This window comes from Sciurus vulgaris (assembly GCF_902686455.1).
Source record: "Sciurus vulgaris genome assembly, chromosome: 4".
NCBI lineage: Eukaryota > Metazoa > Chordata > Mammalia > Rodentia > Sciuridae > Sciurus > Sciurus vulgaris.
Genome location: NC_136464.1, coordinates 35,859,935 through 35,882,284, shown reverse-complemented (window position 1 = coordinate 35,882,284; position 22,350 = coordinate 35,859,935). Strand labels below are relative to the sequence as shown.

General features: G+C 41.0%; 1 protein-coding gene across 4 annotated transcripts in view; it reads left to right on the top strand.

The window, feature by feature from the left end:
* PLCE1 (phospholipase C epsilon 1) overlaps positions 1-22,350 on the top strand; it is a 333,975-nt gene that overhangs the window by 301,413 nt on the left and 10,212 nt on the right. For all 4 annotated transcript variants that reach the window (XM_079138532.1, XM_079138533.1, XM_079138530.1 and 1 more), the window contains exons 24-30: positions 158-448; positions 5,296-5,459; positions 7,024-7,285; positions 8,891-9,009; positions 12,002-12,130; positions 15,426-15,635; positions 21,103-21,261. In XM_079138532.1, the coding sequence (XP_078994658.1) occupies positions 158-448; positions 5,296-5,459; positions 7,024-7,285; positions 8,891-9,009; positions 12,002-12,130; positions 15,426-15,635; positions 21,103-21,261 (1,334 nt within the window). The remainder of the gene's footprint in view (positions 1-157; positions 449-5,295; positions 5,460-7,023; positions 7,286-8,890; positions 9,010-12,001; positions 12,131-15,425; positions 15,636-21,102; positions 21,262-22,350) is intronic.

Below are 22,350 nucleotides of genomic sequence, written 5' to 3'. Positions count from 1 at the left end.
CTGTTCAAAGTGGCAGACTAACTCTCACGTAAAATTCAAGATGTTATTCTGATGTATTTATGTGTTATGGCTGTTGGTGGGGGTGTCTTCAGGTCTATCTTTCTTAAACGTGTAAGGTTTCGACACTAATCTGAGGCTAATCTTTTGGGGAGTTTAGGTTCCTATGAAGGAATTCGACAGACCTGGGAGGAATCTTCTTCCCCTCTGAACCCAACCACATCCCTCAGCGCTATCATTAGAACTCCCAAATGCTATCATATCTCGTCGCTGAATGAAAATGCCGCCAAACGTCTGTGTCGCAGGTATTCTCAGAAACTGATCCAGCACACCGCCTGTCAGCTGCTGAGGACCTACCCAGCTGCCACCCGCATCGACTCATCCAACCCCAACCCCCTCATGTTCTGGCTCCATGGGATACAGCTCGTGGCACTCAACTACCAGACCGACGGTAATGAACCTGCATCTGCACCTCTCTCCTCTGCATCTTTATGCCAGTAAATGTGGTTCTGCAAACAACTTTTTTTTTTTTTTTTTTTTTTTTTTTTAACAAAGAGTCAAGAGTCCATGCTGTCAAGTGAGGGCGAACCTACAGAGGCTGGAAAACCAAACTAAATTTGATACTGAATTGTGCCCCTGATGTTTCAGAGCTAAGACGATAGAAAAGCCCCTTGGAAGGCTGGGGATATAGCTCAGTTGGTAGAGAAGCGCCTTGAAGGGAAGGGGCTCCATCCCTTTTTTAAAGCACTTTTTAATCACAAGGCTTCTCTTGACAAAGCCAGGTCCAGTTTTGTTTGTTTCTGGCACAGGTGGTTGAACCCAGGGCCTCACACATGCTGTCAATCTCTCTACCACTGGCCACACTCCCAACCCCTACTTTTTTTTTTTTTAAAGTTCTTCTGGGACAGGATATTTCTTTTCTTTCTTTTTTTTTTTTTTCTTTTTCCTTTTCTAAGCTGGAGTCTGCCTATGTTGCCCAGGCTGACCTCAAACTCCTGGGCTCAAGCAACCTTTCTGCCTCAGCTTCCCAATGGCTGGGACTACAAGTGAATGCCACCATGCCTGGCTGTGGGGTAGGGATTTCACTACACAACTGTTCTTGCAGTCAAAAAAAAAAAAGCATCACTCCAAACATTCTGCAAACTAGACCCATTTTAGTTTAGTTTTTTTTTTTTTTCAGCCCTTTGTAATTGAGGTGGAGGATACTGGTCAGTGCTGTAAGGGTTGCACATTATAAGAGAACAGGCATATGAATTGCATGAAACAGAGAAAGTAGTGTTCATGTTCCTCCACTGTTGATGAGACTCAAGTACCATCTAAAAACTCCAGAGTAAAAGTTTCCATTTATTGCATGCTCAATGCATACCAGGCACTATGCTAAATTCTTGATTGCTATTATTTTATGTAATCTTTACAACAACCCTAAGAAATGATCCTCCTCTCTCAGAGAAGCAAACCAAGGCAAAATAGTTAATTTGTTCTCAGTTACTGGATGACTTGCAGTGACAAATTCAAGTTTTCGGAGAGGGTGGAGGATAAAGTGTTTTGTTTCCACTGGATGAGGAAAGGAGGAGAGCTACAGAAGGTGAGGAAAGAGTCGACAAGGAATGTTTCCTAGAAGCTCTTCAAAAACCACAATCTTTGCTTTGAACAGCAGAGCAGCCTTTATCATTTAACTCATGTGAACTGAGTCTGCTCCTAACTAACCGTGCTGAACCGTAAACCACAGCACAGCCCTGTCTCCAGCTGAGGTCAGTCCTTGGCTTTAGGTCTGGGACCAGTTAGCTTCCTGCCTCTGGTGCCAACCAACAGTACCCTCTTGTGGCTGACCCCAAAGACATGTGGTTAGAGATATCAATCATGGATTTTTTTTCCCCCTTGTTCTGTTTCCTTTTTTTCAATTCAAATTAAATAAGCTGATGCAGGTGAAGTCACATACTTAGCACAGCGCCTGGCCTGGCACCTGGAAAGCATTCCACAAAAGTTAACTATCCTTAAGTGCATTTGATAAGTTATTTTTTTTTTTTAAAGTATGATTTGGACTAACCAGTGGAAATAATGGTGAAATACTTTCAAAGTTGTAAAAGAATTTATTTTCCATTTCTTTTCAATCTTTCCTGAGAGGCTTGTGGGTTCACATCCCTGGCCCTGTCTGTAGCCCTGTGTCCACTGGCGCCCTTGGTTATTATGATACCGAAATATTTTAAGTGCACTGAAGCAACTAGCAAAATGATTTTCTCAAGGAAATGGATGTGTGTTTGGTTTTGGATGTGCCCTTTCTCCTAAAGTGCCAAGACTGATGCAGACACACTGGCTCCATTGATGGCCAAGGGAACCCTGACTGAAGGGGAACAAAGAGTTGCCCCTCTTTGAGCCACCCCTGAAGTCCAGCAGCACACACCGAAGCTACAACTTGTCCTCCACTCACCCCTGAACACTTTTCATGTCCCCAAAGCAAGCCAGGAGCACAAGTTCAAACTGCCCACTCAGGGGAAGCAGATGACTCTGCCCTGTGGTTCATCCTCAAGATCCTTTCCCTTGTCTTTTATCCTGGAGGGAGTGCTGCCCACTCACCTCCCATGATTCAGTGCAGCAAGCATTGATTAAACATCTCCCCTTGCTGGACAAGGCAAAGGCCACATGCGGTGTTAGTGTGTTTGTCTGTAAAAGTGGTCTTTATTTCTGCAAACTGGGGGTGGAACCTGGTTTAATCCCTTGCATACAGCAGGCTGCCCTGAGTTGAAAGACTCTCTATCAACCCCACTGCAATCAGAACTGGCAGTTCTTGATATTTGGTCCAGATCTCTTCCAAGCATTTACTTCTCTGTAAATTGCAATTCCAAATAGATAAGAGTCAAGAATTCTTAGGTTAGAAAGTGCTCCATTTTCCATGATCCCTCCTATTGTGCCCCTAGCCTCCCAATATGTCTCGGGAATCGTCTGACTTATCATTTCCTGGCTGTCAGAGGACCTGATACCCCAAAGGGTTGTCTATGGACATAGGACATTCTCTTCTCCAGTTTTCTGCTGATTCTGTCAATTCCAAGGTCAGAAGTGGTCTGTAATAAGGAGTCTTGCGAGAATCTGACAGGAAACTGACCCAATGCTGGTAGGGTGATTTTTGCCAGCAACAGACTCTCTGAATTCTTTCCACATGGGTGCAGGACAGATTTCTCCCTCATATACAGAACCTCTAAATGTAAAAATATGCAACTCCAGTTAGAAGAAAAACCTCTTTTAAAATAGCACTTATTATGCTTTATTGCATGATAGTTGCACTTTTTGTGATTTGAAATATAAGGACAAATAATATGAGAACGGGGTCTACTTAATACAGTTTCTAAATGAATAGAAGACCGTAAAGGCATTGGTATGCTTGATCCATCATGTACATTGATTCAGAAGGGTAGATAGGGTTACGTTGATTCTTGTCTATTCTTTCACTGGGTTAGAACAGGGGTTTTCAAACTAAAGTTGCAGATAAAGTTCTAAGACCACTCCTAGGGGAGAGAAAAAGGGTTCATATTTCAGATCTCACCTTTATTTCAAACTAAGCACTTCCACATGGGTCTGTTTTACATATTGAGTCACCATGTAACACCTTAGTTAAGAAAAAGTGCTTGAAAGTTATGTGAAACTATTAGGATAGACACAGTGCAAATGAGATCAGACTTCAAATCTGAATGGAGTTAACATCATCATCAGTTAAGTGTAAGCAGCTCTTGACTATTGTTAGTAATACAGGTTGAGTATGCCTTATCTAAAATGCTTGAGACTAGAAGTGTTTATTGGGTTTGGATTTTTTCGGATTTTGAAATACTTGCACGTACATATAGTGAGATATCCTGAGGCTGGAACCTGAGTCTAAGTACAGAATTTTTGGGGTTTCATATGCACCTTACACACATAGCCTTAAGGTAATTTTATACAATATTTTTAGTGCTCACCCATCAGGAGAGGTCAGGCCTGAAATCTTTCACTTGTGTCATGTCAGTGCTCATAAAGTTTCATATATTTGAGAATTTCAGATTTCAAATTTTCATACTAGGGATGCTCAACCTGCGTATGTCTATTTCATATTTGCCTATCCTGTGTGAGCTAGTTTGCTTCACTCTCTAAGCCATCCCAGCCACGTCTGCTTTCTCTGACACAGTGGCCAGGGAAGAGAATTCTCTCCTACTGAAAGTAAGACAGCATGACCTCCATGAAATCAGTCAATCAGCACTGGAAGGGGGCCTGGCAAATCCGGTGCCATACACAAATTTGACAGAGAAGGAGACTGAGATGCAAGAAGCCTCATATGTCTAAGACATCCTTATCCCAGGAATTCCTGCACATAATCTTGGCCAACCCCAGATACATGGAAAATTTTTACACACAAGACACAAGAGCAGGGGCCAACTTCTTGTGGTTCCAAGGTGATTACCACACTTTTCCTTGATGTTGGTCCATGGAGCAAAGTTCATTCTGCACTTGGAAGGAATCTATCCTAGGGAACATTTGTCAGGTGTGTCTCATAAACCTTTTGCTCACTTGGGCAACTTTTATACAGACTTCAGCCATCAGATGAGTTGTGAGTGAGGAAGAATCCAGAAACAGTGCAGGAATCAGTTGTTCATCAAAGAACTGAGCCAAAGAAAATTTGACCACAAAGGATTAGAGCCTGTGTGAAGTTCTTAATGATTATGATTGAGGGGATTGAGGACATGATGTGAAGCATATGTGATGATGATTGTTTTGTATTTAACTACAATAAAAAAGAGGTAAAAGTAATTTATGAGTTGAAATTGAGATTTTTTAAGGAAAAGCTCTTTCTCCAGTTGTTGTTTTATTATCATTATTAAGATTTTATCTTGCCTTTGAAATAGCAAGATTTGACCATGCATCATTTGGTGTTTGGGGATAAGAAAATGCTGCTATCCCTTTCCAAGATTCAGTAGAAAATAAGATATTTTGCAAGATTTTGCAGATGGATGTGATTGATTTTTATTTGCAAAAGGAGTTTCTAAGTGGCAGAACCTGATTTGGAGTGGGAACATTAGGCATTTCCATAGATGGTATGTTCCATGGTGACAGAGATTTTCATGTCTTGTTACCTGCTGAATCTACAGCGCCTAACAACCTGGTGCATAGTGGGCACTTGTTGATTGATAACATGAATGGATGATTCTCTCTGCTTCACGCACGAGTTTCCAAAAAATTGATGCAAATTTCTTTCGAACTTTAAATTTATGACACTTAAGCAACAAAGTGATGAGCAACATCAAGTTTGTTTTTTTTTTTTTTCTTGTTTTGCAGATCTTCCTTTACATTTAAATGCCGCCATGTTTGAGGCAAATGGTGGCTGTGGTTATATATTGAAACCCCCAGTTCTATGGGACAAGAACTGCCCCATGTATCAGAAGTTTTCTCCACTGGAAAGAGATCTAGACAACATGGAACCTGCCATCTACTCTTTAACTGTAAGTAGAGCCACTATTAAAGCATTGAAGTGTTCCGGAATATAAACTAGTTTTGAGTTCATGGCCTTGTCATGCACATTCAGTTCCCACAATGTCATTATCTCCCAGAGAACAGTGGCTCTGATTAGGTTAGGGCTGCAGTCATCAGGTGCTGTGATTGCCAGAGCCAAGTACCAGTAGTCATGAAGTCCCCGATTTCCTGATATACCACCATCAGTTCCACAGAATCATAACTACAAGTAGACCCCATAAAAGCTGGGCTCCAGCCAAGCACCATGGCACATGCCTATAATCCTAGTGATTCAGGAGGCTGAAGCAGGAGGATCTCAAGTTTAAGGCCAGTCTCAGCAATTTAGCAAGACCCTCTGCAACTTAAAAAAACCTTTTTATTTTTATTTTTAAAAATAAACAGGGGCTGGGGATATAGCTCAGTTGGTAGAGTGCTTGCTTTGTAAGCACGTAGGCCCTGGGTTCAATCCTCGGCACCCAAAAAATAAATAAATAAATATAAATAAAAATAAACAAAAAGGTGTAGGGATGTAGCTCAGTAGTAAAGCACTCTTGAGTTTAATACCCAGTACCAAAAAAAAGTTGATCTCCTTGTTAGATCAGCTGACCTTTAGCTCCAATGAGCTCTAAGATCAGACAAACCTGCATCAATATATAAACAGTGAAGCATCTTTCGTGCTTCTAGCTTAACTTTTATCATTCCTGGGCCTTTCCTTATATATTTCATTGCTTAAACAACTTACTGTCAAAACTTTATAGACTGCCCTTAAAAACAGATTTCCCTGGTTTTTTTTTTGTTTGTTTTTTTTTTTTTTATTGTTGTTGTTGTTGCTTATTTTTGGTGCTGGGGATTGAATCCAGGGGCACTTAGCCACTGAGCCACATCTCCAGCCCTACTTTGTATTTTATTTAGGGACAGGGTCTCACTAAGTTGCTTAGGGCCTCACTAAGTTGCTGAGGCTGGCTTTGAACTCACTATCCTCCTGCCTCAGCCTCCCCAGCTGCTGGGATTACAGATGTGCACCATTCCACCAAACTTCTATTTCCCTGTTCTTTTGTTCCCTCTTAGCTTAAAAAAAAAAAAATCTGGGTGGGAGGTAGGAGAGAGACAAGGTCATCTCTTCTCTCATCTTTTGATCTTTACTCATTCTCATCAAAGAAGTCTGCTCATGATACACCATTCCCCTTCACAGATATTTCTGACTATCCTGTTTTTTTCTTTCTTTCCCTGAGACAGGAAGGTATAGCTCTTTTTCTATTTGACCACTTTCGCTGGAGTTGAGTGTAGTTTTGTCTGTTTATAGAAGGTTATGAGTTAATTTTTGACAACACACTCTGAGAGTTGAAAGGTTACAGTAAAGTGAACACTATTGACAAAATAGACTTTTCATGATTTCAGTAGTGTGCTTACCTGACTACTATCACTTGGTTTTGCCTAACAGTACTATTAATCATTTACCTCGTCCATTAAGGCCTTCTTTGTGGGTGGAAGTGGCGAAGTCCAGAAGTTGTGTTCACTTTTCTTTCATCTTGATCCCTTTTTCTCCCCCTTCAGATTGTCTCTGGCCAAAATGTGTGCCCTAGTAACAGCACAGGAAGCCCATGCATTGAAGTGGACGTCCTGGGCATGCCCCTGGATAGTTGCCATTTCCGCACGAAGCCCATCCATCGAAACACTCTGAACCCCATGTGGAACGAACAGTTTCTGTTCCGGGTTCACTTTGAAGATCTTGTATTTCTTCGTTTTGCGGTTGTGGAAAATAACAGCTCAGCGGTAACTGCTCAGAGAATCATTCCACTCAAGGCTTTAAAACGAGGTAGAATGAAAATCCCAAACAGCACCCATAGTACCCGTGGCACTTTTAAAGCAAGGCATGAAGTAAGGAAAGAAAACCAAAAGAAGGGAGAGTTGCGGGGAGAAGTGGGGTGGCAAAAGTTAGCCATGGTTGGAGGTGGTGCCTGGAGGAAGCCCAGTATTGGGAGCCAGGGTGGGTATGAGATGGAAAGCAGGGGAAAGGGAATTCTGAGCAAAGGCCAGGGCTGCTGGCGTGTGGATTGGCTTCGGTGTGGCACTCTGAGGAATTTTGGCTTCTTGCACCTGGCTCGTCATTGCTTCTTGAACTCTGATGTTCACAGGAATCACTGTGATTCTTGGTAATAGCATGCAAATCCCAGTTGCTAGGTCTGGAGCAGAGCTTGTGATTCTGCCTGTCTAGCAAGCTTCCAAAGGTACCGATTCTGTCGCACTTCTCTGGGAACCAGGTTCTACACGTTCCCCGCCACCCCCAGCTCTCCATCCACACTCACCATTCTCTGAGCTCCACAGACACACTGCAATTTCCTACTCCTTCATTATTTCCTGCTTCTCTTCTCCACTGCACAAGTGACCCCTGGTCTTTGTATGTGTTTGCTAGGGGTCCATGACAAAATACCACAACAGAATTTTTTTTCCCTCACAATTCTAAGGGCTAGAAGCCTGAAATCAAGGTGTCAGCAGGTCTGGTCTCTTTAGAGGCCTCTCTCCTTGGCTTGCAGATGGCCAGCTTCTCAAAGTGTCCTCCCATGATCTTAGTCTGTGTGCACATGTCTGCGTCCTGATAGGCTCTTCCTTTAAGGACACCAGTCATATTGGATTAGAGCCCACCCTAATGACCCCATTTTAACATACCTTGTTAAAAGACCTATCTCCAAATAGTCACATTCTGAGGTAGGAGAGGTTCAGGTTTCAACATGTGAATGGGAGCACAGTTCAGCCCATAACAGTTATTACAGAAATGTGAGAAAGAAAGGAATAGCAAAAACTTTTTTAAAAATTATCCATCATTTCATCTCTCCAACATGATCACTTTAGATAAATGTCTTTTGCAGGCTTTATTTCTCTGCCCATGCATAGGACCCATGAGAAATGTTTTTAAACAATAGGCTTCCTACCAATCTTAGTATTTTGCAATTTACTGGTTTTCACTCTCTAATGTATATAGTGAGCAACTTTTCATGTTACCTGTATATCTACATCACAACTTTTATGGGCTGCGTATTATTCCATTCTATACTGACGTTCACACCATCGCTTCTTTAATCGAACCTCTCTTGTTGAAATATTTTATCATGAAAGCTGCTCCCAGATGAAAGATCCACCCTTAGTAAAACAGGGGCTGTCCATGCCTTGATGTCAAAATGATCAGGTTTTCCTGCTAATTTTTGTTTGATGTTAGGGTGTTTATTTGAGTCTATGTTAGAAACAGTCCTGGGCAGCACCCTCCCAGTGAAAAGATGCCTGCTGGTCACATGCCTGTTGTCATCCCCTGCCCATTTTAAGGTGATATTTCCACCTGTCATTCATTAATCTCCATGGAGTGTCTTCTTTGCAGAGCTCCATAGCGCATGGTTAACAGGCTTTTCCTGATTCTGTAATATTTCAGGATATCGACATCTTCAGCTGCGAAACCTCCACAATGAAGTCTTGGAAATCTCTAGTTTGTTTATAAACAGCAGAAGAATGGAAGAAAATTCCTCTGGCAGTACCTTGCCAGCCTCTTTGGTAATTAAGTTCTATTTCAATCGGCATATTCGAGGGGATTGCAACGCTGGAGGTGGGCTTTCTTTTGAGACAGCAAAGCGGTCTATGAGAATCATTAATTTGGTGGCTATGAAAATAATAACAGCTGACACTTGGCACTTCACGAAGCAGCTACACGTACCCTCACAGACAAGTTCCCCACAGAAGACCCATGTCCACGGAAGTCTGAGAACCACTGGGCAGGGTTCACTCCACTAATGTAGGGTAGTTTATTTTAAAAGTAAACATTGCTTTAATAAGATGGTTAATTTCATTATGCCTCCTCTTTAAATTAAAAATATATTTGAAAGTATTTCCATTGATCACCCTCTCTACATGTTTAATCATCTGATCACTGTTACATCAATCTTACACTGCAGCATAGTCCTGCGGAGCTTTGGAAAGGCACCTGTGCTCACAAAAATGGCACTGGCTTGGACTACTTCTGCCACCACCTGTAAATAGTCCTGCCTTCTTCTCTGGCCTTCTCTTTGCCTTGCCCCTGTCAGTCTCTTCTCTCTCTGTCCCTGACCTTATTTCTTTGGGTTTTTCTCCTTTTCCTTTCAGCACTCCACAAAAACCTTGACATTTTTATCACCTGTGGAGCTTTAAAAGTATCCTTGTGCCCAAGCCACACTCCACACCAATTAAATCAGAATCTGTGACTGGGGCGCCCAGGCATCTGTCATTTGAGAGACTCCCCCCAGGTGATTCCAGTGTGTGACCAAGGTTGAGAACAATACTTTGGTCAGGGTGGAGGAAGGTATGACCTCCACCTTGCACAGAAGATTGACAAGCAGGGACAGGGCTCACTTTCTGGTCCCAGACAGCAGAGATCAGATGCTTTCAGAGAGGCAAAGCTGGTTTCTTGCCCAGTTCTGGGTTGGTTGCCCTCACATCTGTTAGAGCTGAAGATTGCACAAATGCTGTGAATTAACTGTTTTCACTCGCAATGCTTCTGACACCAAAATGCATGTCATTTCCATCACCACTGCTCCTCCCTTCCAACACCAGCTTGGGATCTTGCATTTAAATTTGATTCTGTTGCTATTCACCTGGAGTTAGTGTCAGATCCCACAAATTAACGGTTCAGTCTCATAAGACTGCCCCTGTTTCAGATGCTAATCTACAGCCCCAGATTGTCACTGGGACTTCTGACAAGCCAGCTAGGGACAAAGACCACATATCTATTTATTTTTTGTACACACCATGCCATCCTTGGGGTTCTCAGGTGGCAGCATCTATGCTTGGTAAGTATGCATTCTTTGACGGTAAAGGACATCACTCTTCATTGCTAAAGACGATAACTGGACATTATCCTAGACCTCTACCTCTCTCTTATGCCCTCCAGTTAAGACCCAGTATTTTTCAGATACATTCATCTCTGTCCATCCCTACTGCCTTGGTCCTGATCTATCCTCACCTGGCTATGACAGTGGGTTCCTAAATGGTCACTTTTTCACTGGGGTTGTCCTCTTCTCTGCCTTTCTTTAGAGTCCCCCAGACAGATCCAAAACCCAAATCTGATCATGTCATTCCTCATAGAAATCCTTTGGTTTTCTATTGCTTTCAGGATAAAGTTTAAAACAGAAGTAACAAAAAAATCCAGTGCAGGAGGGTGACAAGAGAATGAGGTAAAAATAGACATACAGGGGCTAGGCAGAGACTCCAGGACAGACAGCAGGGAATTCTTGGGCACCAGATCTTTTGGTTTTTTCAGAAGAACCAGGACATCTTTATCAATGTTGGTAACTTTTTACCTCTTTAAAAACATAGTACAGGTTAACCCATACAATTGAAGTATGTGTGTTTTATGGTATGCAAATAATACCTCAATACTGATTATATAAAGACACATTGTGCGAGCATAGCAAAACAACCAACCTCTCCTCTCCACCCCAAATAACAGTAGAGTTCATGCTAAAACACTTCAGCCCTCAAGTTGCCATTTTTCCAGTTTTGGTCTAATGTTTAGCCAGTTCCACGAAGGCCTGCAGGAGTGTGCATTGCCTGAGGCCCAGACTTTCTCTCTCTCACATGTGAGCCACCAACCTGAGCCACCAACCTGAGCCACCAACCTGAGCCACCAACCTTGCTCGGGTTCCCGGAATACCCTGACTTAGGACCCTGCTAAGTCTTTGCACAGGTGCTGCATCAATCTGGGAGCCCCTTGTTCCACTCTTTATCTGCTAGATCATCACACCGGGTCCTTCGAGATTTAGATGAGACCACTTTCAGAAAACGCCATCCCGCCCCCGCCACCCCGTTTTTCTCCAAACCTCCTATGGGTTCCCAAGCAACTTACCATGCTTCTTACAATGGCCCACTTTCTCCTCTCGCTTCTCACTCAGCTTGGAGCCCTTGAGTGCAGGAATAATATCTCACTGGTCCCTGAATCTCCAGGGCTAAGCCTAATGTCCGATTCACTATAGACCCTCCATAAACCATTTCATATTTTGAACGAATCCAGTATATCTTAATATGCAAAATGCTCAAAGAGTTTTGAGTTACACACCCACCAAGTTCTTCCTAATGGACATACTTTTTGGATTATGATTATTTGTGTGCCTGGACAGTGAGCTAAGGGCAGACTTCTTATTTATCATCTTACTATTCAAAATCTAGATCAAACCACTGAAGAGATATGGAACTCAAAAGATGTTATAGAATGTCAGTTCATAAGTAAGGACTAACATGCATTTCAGATAACATCAATCCCTAATTAGGATAGAAAGAGACATTCATTGAAAATAAATTAGTTCTTTAGTGGTGTGCTATTAAATAACCTCCCTAGACTATTAAGGAAGATGTACATTGTCTCTCCTTCCACATTAATATCAGGTTATAAATGGGTTCTTATATTTTGCATTTACATGTCCCTCTACATACTTCTAAGTACATCACCTCTGTATTAAATAGAACTAGAAATATATTATTTAGAATGAATGAGAAATGATGTGCTCTTCCTTTACAGATGTTTAATACAGAAGAAAGAAAATGTTCACAGACTCACAGAGTCACAGTGCATGGGGTTCCAGGTCCAGAGCCCTTTGCTGTCTTTACTATAAATGGAGGCACCAAAGCCAAGCAGCTTCTCCAACAGGCAAGTCTACTGGGCCCACGGTTAGGAGACTCCAAATCTAATGTATATAGATGTACACATGTGTATATATATGTGTGAGTATGTGTGTAAGCATACACATGTGGACATCAATGCATAAATGTCTGTGTTGATTATATACCTTTTGAATATTTGTGAATGAAATCAACTCTAAGAATGACCTGAAGATAGTCTCCAGTTCCATTCCATTCATTTACCAGCAAATGTCATGATTTCATTCTTATTTATGGCTGAGTAATATTCCATTGTGTGTATGCACCACATTTTTTTTATCCATTCAACTGGTACCTAGGTTGGTTTCACAGCTTAGCTATTGTGAGTTGAGCTGCTATAACTATTGATGTGGCCACATCACTACAGTATGCTGATTTTAAGTCCTTTGGATATATGCCAAGGACTAAAATAAACCAGTCCCAAAAAACAAAAGGCCAGGGGGCTGGGGATATAGCTTAGTTGGTAGGGTGCTTTCCTCTCAGGCACAAGGCCCTGGGTTCAATCTGCAGCACCACAAACAAAACAAAACAAAGCAAACAAAACAAAACAAAAAAAAAAAAAAAAAAAAAACAAAGGCCAAATGTTGTCTCTGACGTGGAGAATGCTAATTCACAATAAGTGGGGAGGGAATAGGTGGGAAAAATAGAAGTATTTTGGATTAGACAAAAGGGAATGAAGAGAAGGGAGGGGAAATGGGAATAGGAAAGATAGTGGAATGCATCAGACATTACTATCCTATGTGCATATATGATTACATGACCAATTCTACATCACGTACAACCAGAAGAATGGGAAATCATACTTCATGTATGTATAATATGTCAAAATACATTCTACTATCATGTATAACTAGTAAAAACAAATTTTAAAAAATAAATATTTAAAAAAATAAATGAGCTGAGGACTCTTGGTACCACTACCAGACAAGTTACCTTAACCACAGAGAATTTTTTAACAATTCTTCAATCACATAAAACATTGGGCTCTAGAAACATAAAAACGAGAACAAATGGCCTTCCAACCATATATAATTGTTCCCTCTACGTCTAGACCTTCCTTCATAATGCGGCCCTTACTAATCATTCAGAATGTACACAGGAGCTGAATGAAGTCCGTTTGCCATCCTAGGAGTTAAACCAGATTCCCAGAGCATGATGGGGGAACCACATGGGCCAAGAACACATCTCCAGCCCCTGCAGCCTAAGGCTTTCCTTTGCACGTGGAGCCCTCCCTCCCCACGTCCCTCTGGCACTTGATCTTGGCCTTCGAGGTCCTACCCATCTGTTAATGTAAAGAAGCGAGGAAAACCTAAACGAGAATGTGCACCTCTTATCCCCAACCCTGAGCAGAGCAGGCCTAAGCCCGTCAGCCAGGCCACTTCTGCTCTGGATCCCGTTAGCAACCTTGGAGGCCTTTGGCAGGCAGAATCACTGTCCACGGCAGGACTTCTAAGAGGGGGAGACCAGGAACAAAGAGCAGCATCCAGAAGGGAAAGGGCAGCTTCCCAAAGGGCAAAGCAGGGCCCGTGTGTGATTCCTATTCTCTGCACACTAGCAGTTCTACCCCTGCTTGACATGGTGGCTGATTATCCTTGATTCTTCTGTTCTTAACCCACTTCAGAACTCCTCCCCCTTGAAGATAGGCCAAGAGGAGCAATGATCAAAGGCAGTGACCTTGGAGTTCCCTCTGAAATTAGGGTGTATGATGAAATGTAGCTGGAGTCATATAATGTGTGGGAAATTAAAAACCAACTGAACAACCATACCAAGTTAATAAGGGCCTCTGTCCTTTGAAGGTACATCTGTATGGGTCAGACAACAATTTAGCCAACATTTTATATTTAGGTGGAGTCGTAGAAAACCATTAGGTATCACATTTTACAGATTATCAAACAAACTTCTGCTGTGTGTGTGTGTTGTGTGTGTGTCTGTGTGTGTTTTTAATCTATCAATCCATGAACTTCAGCATTCCCTATCACAAAACACTGCTGAGGTTTTGTAAAATAAAGAAAACTTCTCATAGGCCACCCATACAAAGCAGCCCCTTATTGTCACCCCCCACATATCTGCAAAAAAGTCCTCAGAACAGAGGAAGGCAGGCACTGACCCTCTCATGGCAGCTTCATATTCTGAATTATCCCTGAAGTAGTAGTTCCGAGCTTCAGGCAACCTGTTTGCCTTGGCCCCCACAGTATCAGTGCCATGGCGTCTACTTTAGACCAAGGACAGAGATGGAGCGATCAGAATCTTCTGAGAATCTTCTGCTCCACCATCTCAGCACATTACATTCTGCTTTCTTTCCAAGTGAGAAGGTGCTGATTCTGCTCCGCGTGTGTGGTTGTCACAAGCCTGGGGAGGAGGGGGTATGCTAAATCCAGGTCAGGTGGTGGCAGCTTTCTCTCATTACTCAGCCACTTTTCCAGAAAGGTAACAGAAGGGGTTTCTTCATCATGGCTGACCTTTTATTCCCTTTGAGATCACCCTTTATCGGTAATCTGTCAGGAGTGAGAATGAACACATCAGTAATGTATCTACAACGATGACTAGTGTTTATTGACTATACCCATGTCACACTTTATGCCTCAATCATAAAGCAAACCGAAATTAAGAGAATGTTGCTATTGCTGTTCTTAATTTTTAGATGGCAGGAATGAATTTTTGAGGGATTAAGTATCTTGTCCAACATTTCATAGACAGTAAGTCTTACAAGTCTGACTGGTTTCGGTGCCACGTCATGACCATTTCATTTAACTGCACAGGGTCAGTAACCAACAAAGAAAATAACCCTTTAGGCACACTGTCAGGAGTTTACTGAAAGGAGAATTCCCAGCAACTTAGATTCAATGAGAATTTGGCCTTGTGGAACCTTCCACGAGAAGGTGATTGAGTATTTCCAATGTGAGAAGAAGAGATTATTTTAGTAAAAGCTGAAATAGGTTCTTTGCCCTCTGTTCTGTGCTGCAAGATTACAAAGGGCTAAACTCATAGAGTGAGAAATCTAAAGTTTGTAATTCAGTAGGAGCTCTCACTCCAACAGTGGAAAAATAGCTATGCTGTCTGGGGATCGTAGAGAAATCGTACCATTGCCCAGAGTGGACATAAACAATCCTTCTTGGACATAACAAGAATTCTTAGATCTTCCAAAAAGAAGATCACTCCAGAGGAGGTTTTGCTTATAAATTGCACATGAAACCTATCTGAACATGGTGAAGACTTGTTTTGAATTTAAGTTTGTGCTACACTCCTTAGAAGTGAGCCCAATTTTGCTGTTGCTTTTTCTTTAGATTCTGACAACTGAACAAGACACCAAACCTATCACCACAGACTATTTTCTGATGGAAGAAAAGTATTTTATATCTAAAGAAAAGAATGAATGCAGGAAGCAACCGTTCCAGAGAGCCATTGGTCCAGAGGAAGAGATCATGCAGATTTTAAGCAGCTGGTTTCCAGAAGAAGGTTATGTGGGCAGGATTGTCTTAAAAACCCAGCAGGAAGTAAGTGTATCCTGGGAGCAGCCAACACAGTTACAGCTCCGTGTGGTTAGCCGTCTCACCACTCACCACCTCCCTCAAACCCTGAGCTTCTTTCATTGCAACTTGGTGTACATTGTTCTTCTTAAGTAAATATGGGGAAATGATTTTATTTTTCTGCACATATTAAGAAGGTTATCTCTAAATTACAGAAATTCATTCTTTAAAAATCATCCTTTATAAAGCAAGAACTTAAAGGGTTCCTGTGCATGTTATCAGCTGTGAATCCAGTGTTTTATTTGTATGTATGAAAAGACATTGTTGTAACTGGGCACTGTGGTACACAACTGCAATCCCAGCTACCTGGGAAGCTGAAGTAGGAGGATCAAAATTTCGAGGCCAGCTGGGGCAACTTAACAAAACCCTGTTTCAAACAACCAACAATGAAAAGATGTTGTGAGGGTCACATTCTAGTAGTACCTCTTTACTATTTACAGGGGATATGGTCCAGGCCCTCCTCAAACCTCAATAGAACCCAACCCTATGTACAAGCACTATATGACACCATGACAGCTGATCTGATAACCAAGATTGAGAGGACGACTAATGGACAGGTAGTCCATTACAGATGTACTGGACAAAGAGGATTCATGCCCCAGGAGGGACAGAACAAAGCAGCAAGAGATTTCATCACACTACTCAGGATGGCACCCAGTTTAGAACTTAAGACCTATTTATTTCTAGAATGTTCCATTTAATATTTTTAGGCCATGATTCTGTAACTGCAGAAAGTAAAACCTCAGATAAGGGTGAGTCCTGTGTTCTGTAATGCAGGGTCTTAAGAATTCTACATTTTGATGCTGATGTTTTCTTGTTAGTGCCTGCTAAAGTTTTAGCTAAAACAGGTTGATCATCCTTAAATTGTTCAAACCATATATTGCATAATCATTTATAGCATTGAAAGATCACAGACACCCACTATTTGAATAATCTCATGATGTAATGGACATCATTTTACATTTAACCTGTAAAGTCTGTGCAAATATTCCAAAATCTAAAACACTTCAGGTCTCAAGCATTTCAGATAAGGGATCAACCTATAAAAGTTTCTGTACTGGTGAGTAAAACAGCATTGTTTGTAAACACTCCATAATTTCATAAATTAAGAATAATCTCCATAATTTTATAAATCAAGAATAATCTCTCAGCCTTGGTCAGAATTAGTAAAAATTTATATTACATGTTTTTCCAAGATCATCCCCACAAAAAAAAGAAAGCAACTTCTGCCATGTTGACCCCAAATAGGCTGACTCCTGTTTGACCTTGTTAATGGGCCACTTCTTTTTCTTTTCTTTTTTGGTACTGGGGAATGAACCCAGGGTGCTTTAGCACTGAGCTACATCCCCAGTCCTTTAAAATTTTTTTTTTTTAAATTTTGAGACAGGGTCTCACTGAGTTGCTTAGGGTCTCACTAAGTTGCTGAGGCTGGCCTTGAACTAGCAATACTCCTACCTCAGCCTCCTAGTTGCTGGAACTATAGGCATGTACCATTGTGCCCACTAGCCATTTTTTCCCTGAATAAACTGATTAACACCTCACTACCTTACTGCCATTTTTGAAACAGCATATAAAGTCATTGTTCCAGCATAGACAGGCTTCATGATATGTCAATAACAAAGCAATTGAGTCAATTCAATAGTTTGATTAAAAACATTTATTAAGCATATAATTTATTTATTAAGCATATAATATGTGCCTGGTCCTGTTCTGAGCATCTGGCCTGCTCCTTCTGGCTCGTAATAGAACTTGAGTGGTCCATGCCTACTGGGCACAGTGGAGATGACAGGTTTTAGCCTTTATGTGTCACTTTTTCACTCCCTGATTACTGTGCACATGACCTGAAGCCTCCCTAGAACTCCAGCATCTGCTCTGAGACCCAGAGCCACCACCTTCCTTCCCAAATCTTGCCTCGGACCACGAAAGGACACTTAGTTTAAGCAAAGAAATGTAACTCTCTCCAGACTTCTCTCCCTCTCAGGCAGAGAACAGAACAGAGAACAGAGATCATTAGAAGCACTCCTAATGATCATCACTTCAGAAGAAAATATCAGAGGGCTTAGCCAGACTTTCAAAGCCATCTTTAATTTCTAATTTTTTTCCTATCTCTAATTGTCTTGCCTTGTTAAAAAGTATTCTCTAAGTGACAATGTTAGTGAATAAGTAAATTTTTCAAACCATATATTATATAATCATTTATAACACTGAAGAGTCTTTAAAAACCACTATTTTAATGAGTTCATGATGTAATGGAAACCGTTTTACACATAGGGAAACAGATTCAGAGAGTTTATAATCATGACAGGGTCAGAAGTAAAAAGAACTCAAGTCTTAGGGTTTTTCCTTCTGCCATCTTGTGTTGCCCAGGCTGGAAATACAAAATACATCAGTCCTGTGGACTGTCCACTCCCAGCACGGTGGGAGGCAGAGGGAGGCATGAACAGGAGGCAAGAAGGACAGGCTGCAAGAGTCCCATGAGGACATCATTCCAAGGTTAGGACTGAGGAGTCTGGAGTCTGGGGATGCCTTGAAGACAATTTAAATGCGTAGGACAGAAGGTAGTAGCGATCTCAGGAGTAGATGCCTAATAAATGCTGGTGGAAGAGAAGCATTTTGAAGAAAAAGGGGGATAAATTAGAAAGGAAAGCTAACAAGCTTTTACCTGATGAGTAGAATTACACCAACTTCTCCTTGATATATCTTTGTGGGGAGATTTTTGAAATGACTAAAATCTATCCCAAAAGAAAACAAACTGCATTTCGTTTATTTAGTTTTACCTAGTGCATAATGACACCAAAATGTAGTGAGGTTGGGGTGTGACTCAGTGGTATAGCATGTGTTCAGTATGCATGAGGCCTTGAGTTCAATCCCCAACACTAAAACACACACAAAAAAAAAAAAAAAAAGAAAGAAAGAAAAGAAAAAATATTCTGATTGAATGACTTTAGCAGCCATTGAATGCAAACAGGTACTTATCATGATTGATAGATTTAGGCTATAAGTATCTCCATTTATTTTATCCTAATGAAATTGTAAGATATATAAGTAGTTTGCCTATATAAATTTAAAGTGCCCAAATTGCTGTCTGTGACCTCTGACCTCTCCAGCTTGCCCTGTGTACTACTTTTTTTGCCTCCTGGGCGGTCAAGCTGTCAACCACATCTTCCAGTAGTCAATGTGTCTCCCTCTCCTACTAGATTTGAAATCAGACAAACCAGGGCTGTGTCACAAATTAGATAATCCTGTATAAGTCACCTAACTTCTGTAAACTTCACTGTCCTAATTTGTAAAATCTATAATACAAACTATCCTATTTGACAAAACGACATTATTGAGAAATTTACTGTCAAATGCATAGACAATATATACAAAAATAAGAAGTGAAAAGGGGCTATAATTAGGGCTATTATTATTATCTTCTGCTCATAATTTGTGACTTAGATGACTGAAAACTCCCTAAATATGAGCAAGTTCTGAATGGGCTCTAAGGAGTCCTCTTAAAAGAAACGTGTTGTTGTTGGGACAATTTAGGCAGCATCCTAGAACTTTTTTTCTTATTTCTTGTTTCATGTGAATTACCCCATCCTCACTCTCAGACTAAACATGGTCAGTGCAATGGCAGCCACATCACAGAATGCAGTAAGATCTCTTGGAATGGACATGAGATAGTGTTTCAAGTGGGGAGAAAAAAACAAGTTACAGAGTGGCGTATGTAGGAGGGTACAAATCCCATTTTATGTAATAAAATGGATAATAACCCTTCTCCTTACCCACCCACACCATTAGACAATGAATTGGGTACAAAAAAATTTAGTTGTGTAAATTGTAGGCCTTCCATTGCACAGGTAGTGAAATGATTGATTGGGGCAGGTCTGTGCAGCTGTCTGGCAAGCTCCAGGACCCGTCCTTTCTGGTCTTGGTTACAGTTTGGCACCACCTGGTGGCACTTTTCCATTCTAACTTTAATGTCAATGGGGACAATTCTGGGTCATGTGGTTGGCTGGAAATTCCGGATGGTGGCAGTAATTCTTGGATCCTTCTGCTTGGTTAGCACCATTTCATAGCCTGGATACTGGGAATAGGATTGTCCTGCCAAGTCCTCACCCCTGAGATGGGGTTGCCTACTCTTTACTTGCCTTCCCTCTCCTTCCCTCCTCCTCTTGCTGAAAATAATTAAAGCTGCTCTCATTTGAGACTGGGGGATGACAAGACAGGAGCCATCTCATAATCACATTATAGCTAAATCACATAATGCCAAAGTTTTGTGGTGTATATTTATTCACAGATGCCAAAAGATATCTGTGTATCCATAACAAATGTTTAGAAGGATATATAACCTAACAACAGTGGGGTGTTCTTTGTTTATTTTGTGGAGAATGAGGTGGGGAAAAGAAAAAAGGATGAGAATAGGCAGTTTGCTTTTTTACTGATATACTTCTATACTGTTCGAATTTTTAAAATAAAAAACATATATCATCTATAGACATACATAGATACATGTATGTATCTTTTTATATATCTACATATACAAAATTCACTGAAAGCCAATTACCTAAAGTTAACACAATAACCAATTTTCATAATTTTAAAAAAATTTTTTACAGACTGCATTTTGATTCATTGTACACAGATGGGGTACATCATTTCATTTCCATAGTTGTACATGATGTAGGTTTATACCATTCATGAAATCATACATGTACATAGGGTAATGATGTCTGACTCATTCCACCATTTTTCATACACTCCTCCTTCTCATTTCCCTCTACATAATCTAAAGTTCCTCCATTCTTCTCTCACTCCCCACCCCCCACCCCCATTATATATCATTCTCCACTTATCAGGGAAAACATTCAGCCTGTGTTTTTTTGGAATTGGCTTATTTCACTCAGCATGACATTCTTCAGTTCCCTCCGATAATTTCAGTGTGGCTTACCTTCGGCCATTGTATCATGTCAGCCTTTTGACTGTAGGTTTTTTTCATCCAGCTTGTCTGAGTGTCAGTTTCATGGCTCACATTTCAGATGTCTAACAGTTTCTTAAATGCTCAAGCTCTATGTGGGAATGGATGGGTTTCTCTAAATATAACTTACTGTGTTCTTATTTGGCTTTTGGTAATTGAAAAAATGGTGAATTTTCTTTCTACAAATTGATGTACAGTTCATTTGGACTCTCCAAATCCATAGCTAATAGGAGCAGATGAGCTGGCTTATTCCAGGCCAGACCTCCTGAGTGTGTCATTCAGCAGAAATACAATACTTTTTTCCTCTTGGAAGACTATCCTTTTAGAATAGTTCATGAAATATAACTAATGTATGAAACATAAAACTAAGAGGTTGTTTCTACATTACCAAGATACAGCTCAAAGTCTTGCTAGATTTCTTTCTTAATTCTGCATCACCTAACCAATTACTATTTTCCTTTTTTAACCTAGACCATAGAAGAGAAAAATATTGTTCAAGATGACAGAGAGGTGATCTTGAGCTCAGAGGAGGAGAGTTTCTTTGTCCAAGTGCATGATGTTTCTCCTGAGCAACCTCGAACGGTAATCAAAGCACCCCGTGTCAGCACCGCACAGGATGTCATTCAGCAGGTAAAAACTGCTCTTTGAGGACTGGGGGCATAGCTTTTTGGTAGAGCACTTGCCTGGCATGAGGTCCAGGGTTCCATCCCCAGCACTGCATTAAAAAAAAAAAACCAACTCTCCTCACCTCACCTCATTCCTTTTGTCAGTATAAGTTACTGGGACAAATTAAATGTCTGCATTGACAGCTCACTTTTTTTTTTTTTTTAAATGAATGAAATTCTAGAACAATAGGGACCTGAAAAGGAAGAGTGAGCCTCTGAAAGCTAGGAAATATTAGTGCATTCCTTCAACAGATATTTAGCTAGTGTCCACAATGAGTCTAGAGCTCTGTGAAGCATTGACAGTAGTGGACTTAGGAGGAAGTTCTACAGAATGGTCATTTCATTGTTCTAGAAATGCTTGAGTCAATACCTAATGACCACCTCTCAAGGCTCCTAAAGAAGACAAGCAGGAGGCTTGCTCCGACCCTTTCCCTTCCTCTACCTCGGGCTTCTTTATTTACACAGTTTCAGAAAAATGTTTCCTTCCCAGCTATGGCCTCCTCATAATTTGCATTCATTAAGCACCTGAGAAGGGATAGAACACAATGGTTAAGAGCAGAGACCCTTAGTCAAGTTGCTCTAGGTTCAAACCCAGCTGTACTACTTACTAACTCTGAGGTCCTGAGGAAGATCTCCGATGTGTGCCTCAGCTGCTGGGTGCTGGTGAAATAGTTCTTTGGGGTGAAAAAAAAAATCCCTATTTATTCCTGTTGTGTAAATACTCCTACCTTGTCTGCATTCACTAGCCCTTTTTTCCACTTAGCTCCAGCACACCCTGTAATGACACTGCATAGATAACCTGGAGATAGTGTAACAGTACTTTCCTCCCTAGGTTATATGAGGATTAAGTTGGTAAATATATTATGTAAGGTGTTTAGGACAATGCCTAGCATGTGGTAAATACTACTGAAGTGCAATTTGCTATTCCTTTGTGTGATCATTTGGGTTAATGCTAGTCTCCTAAATTATGACTTTGTATTCCAGATTCTGGATTCTTTTGCTCATCTTTGCCTCCCCAAAGTAAAGCAGATTATCTGGGACACAGTAGGCCCTC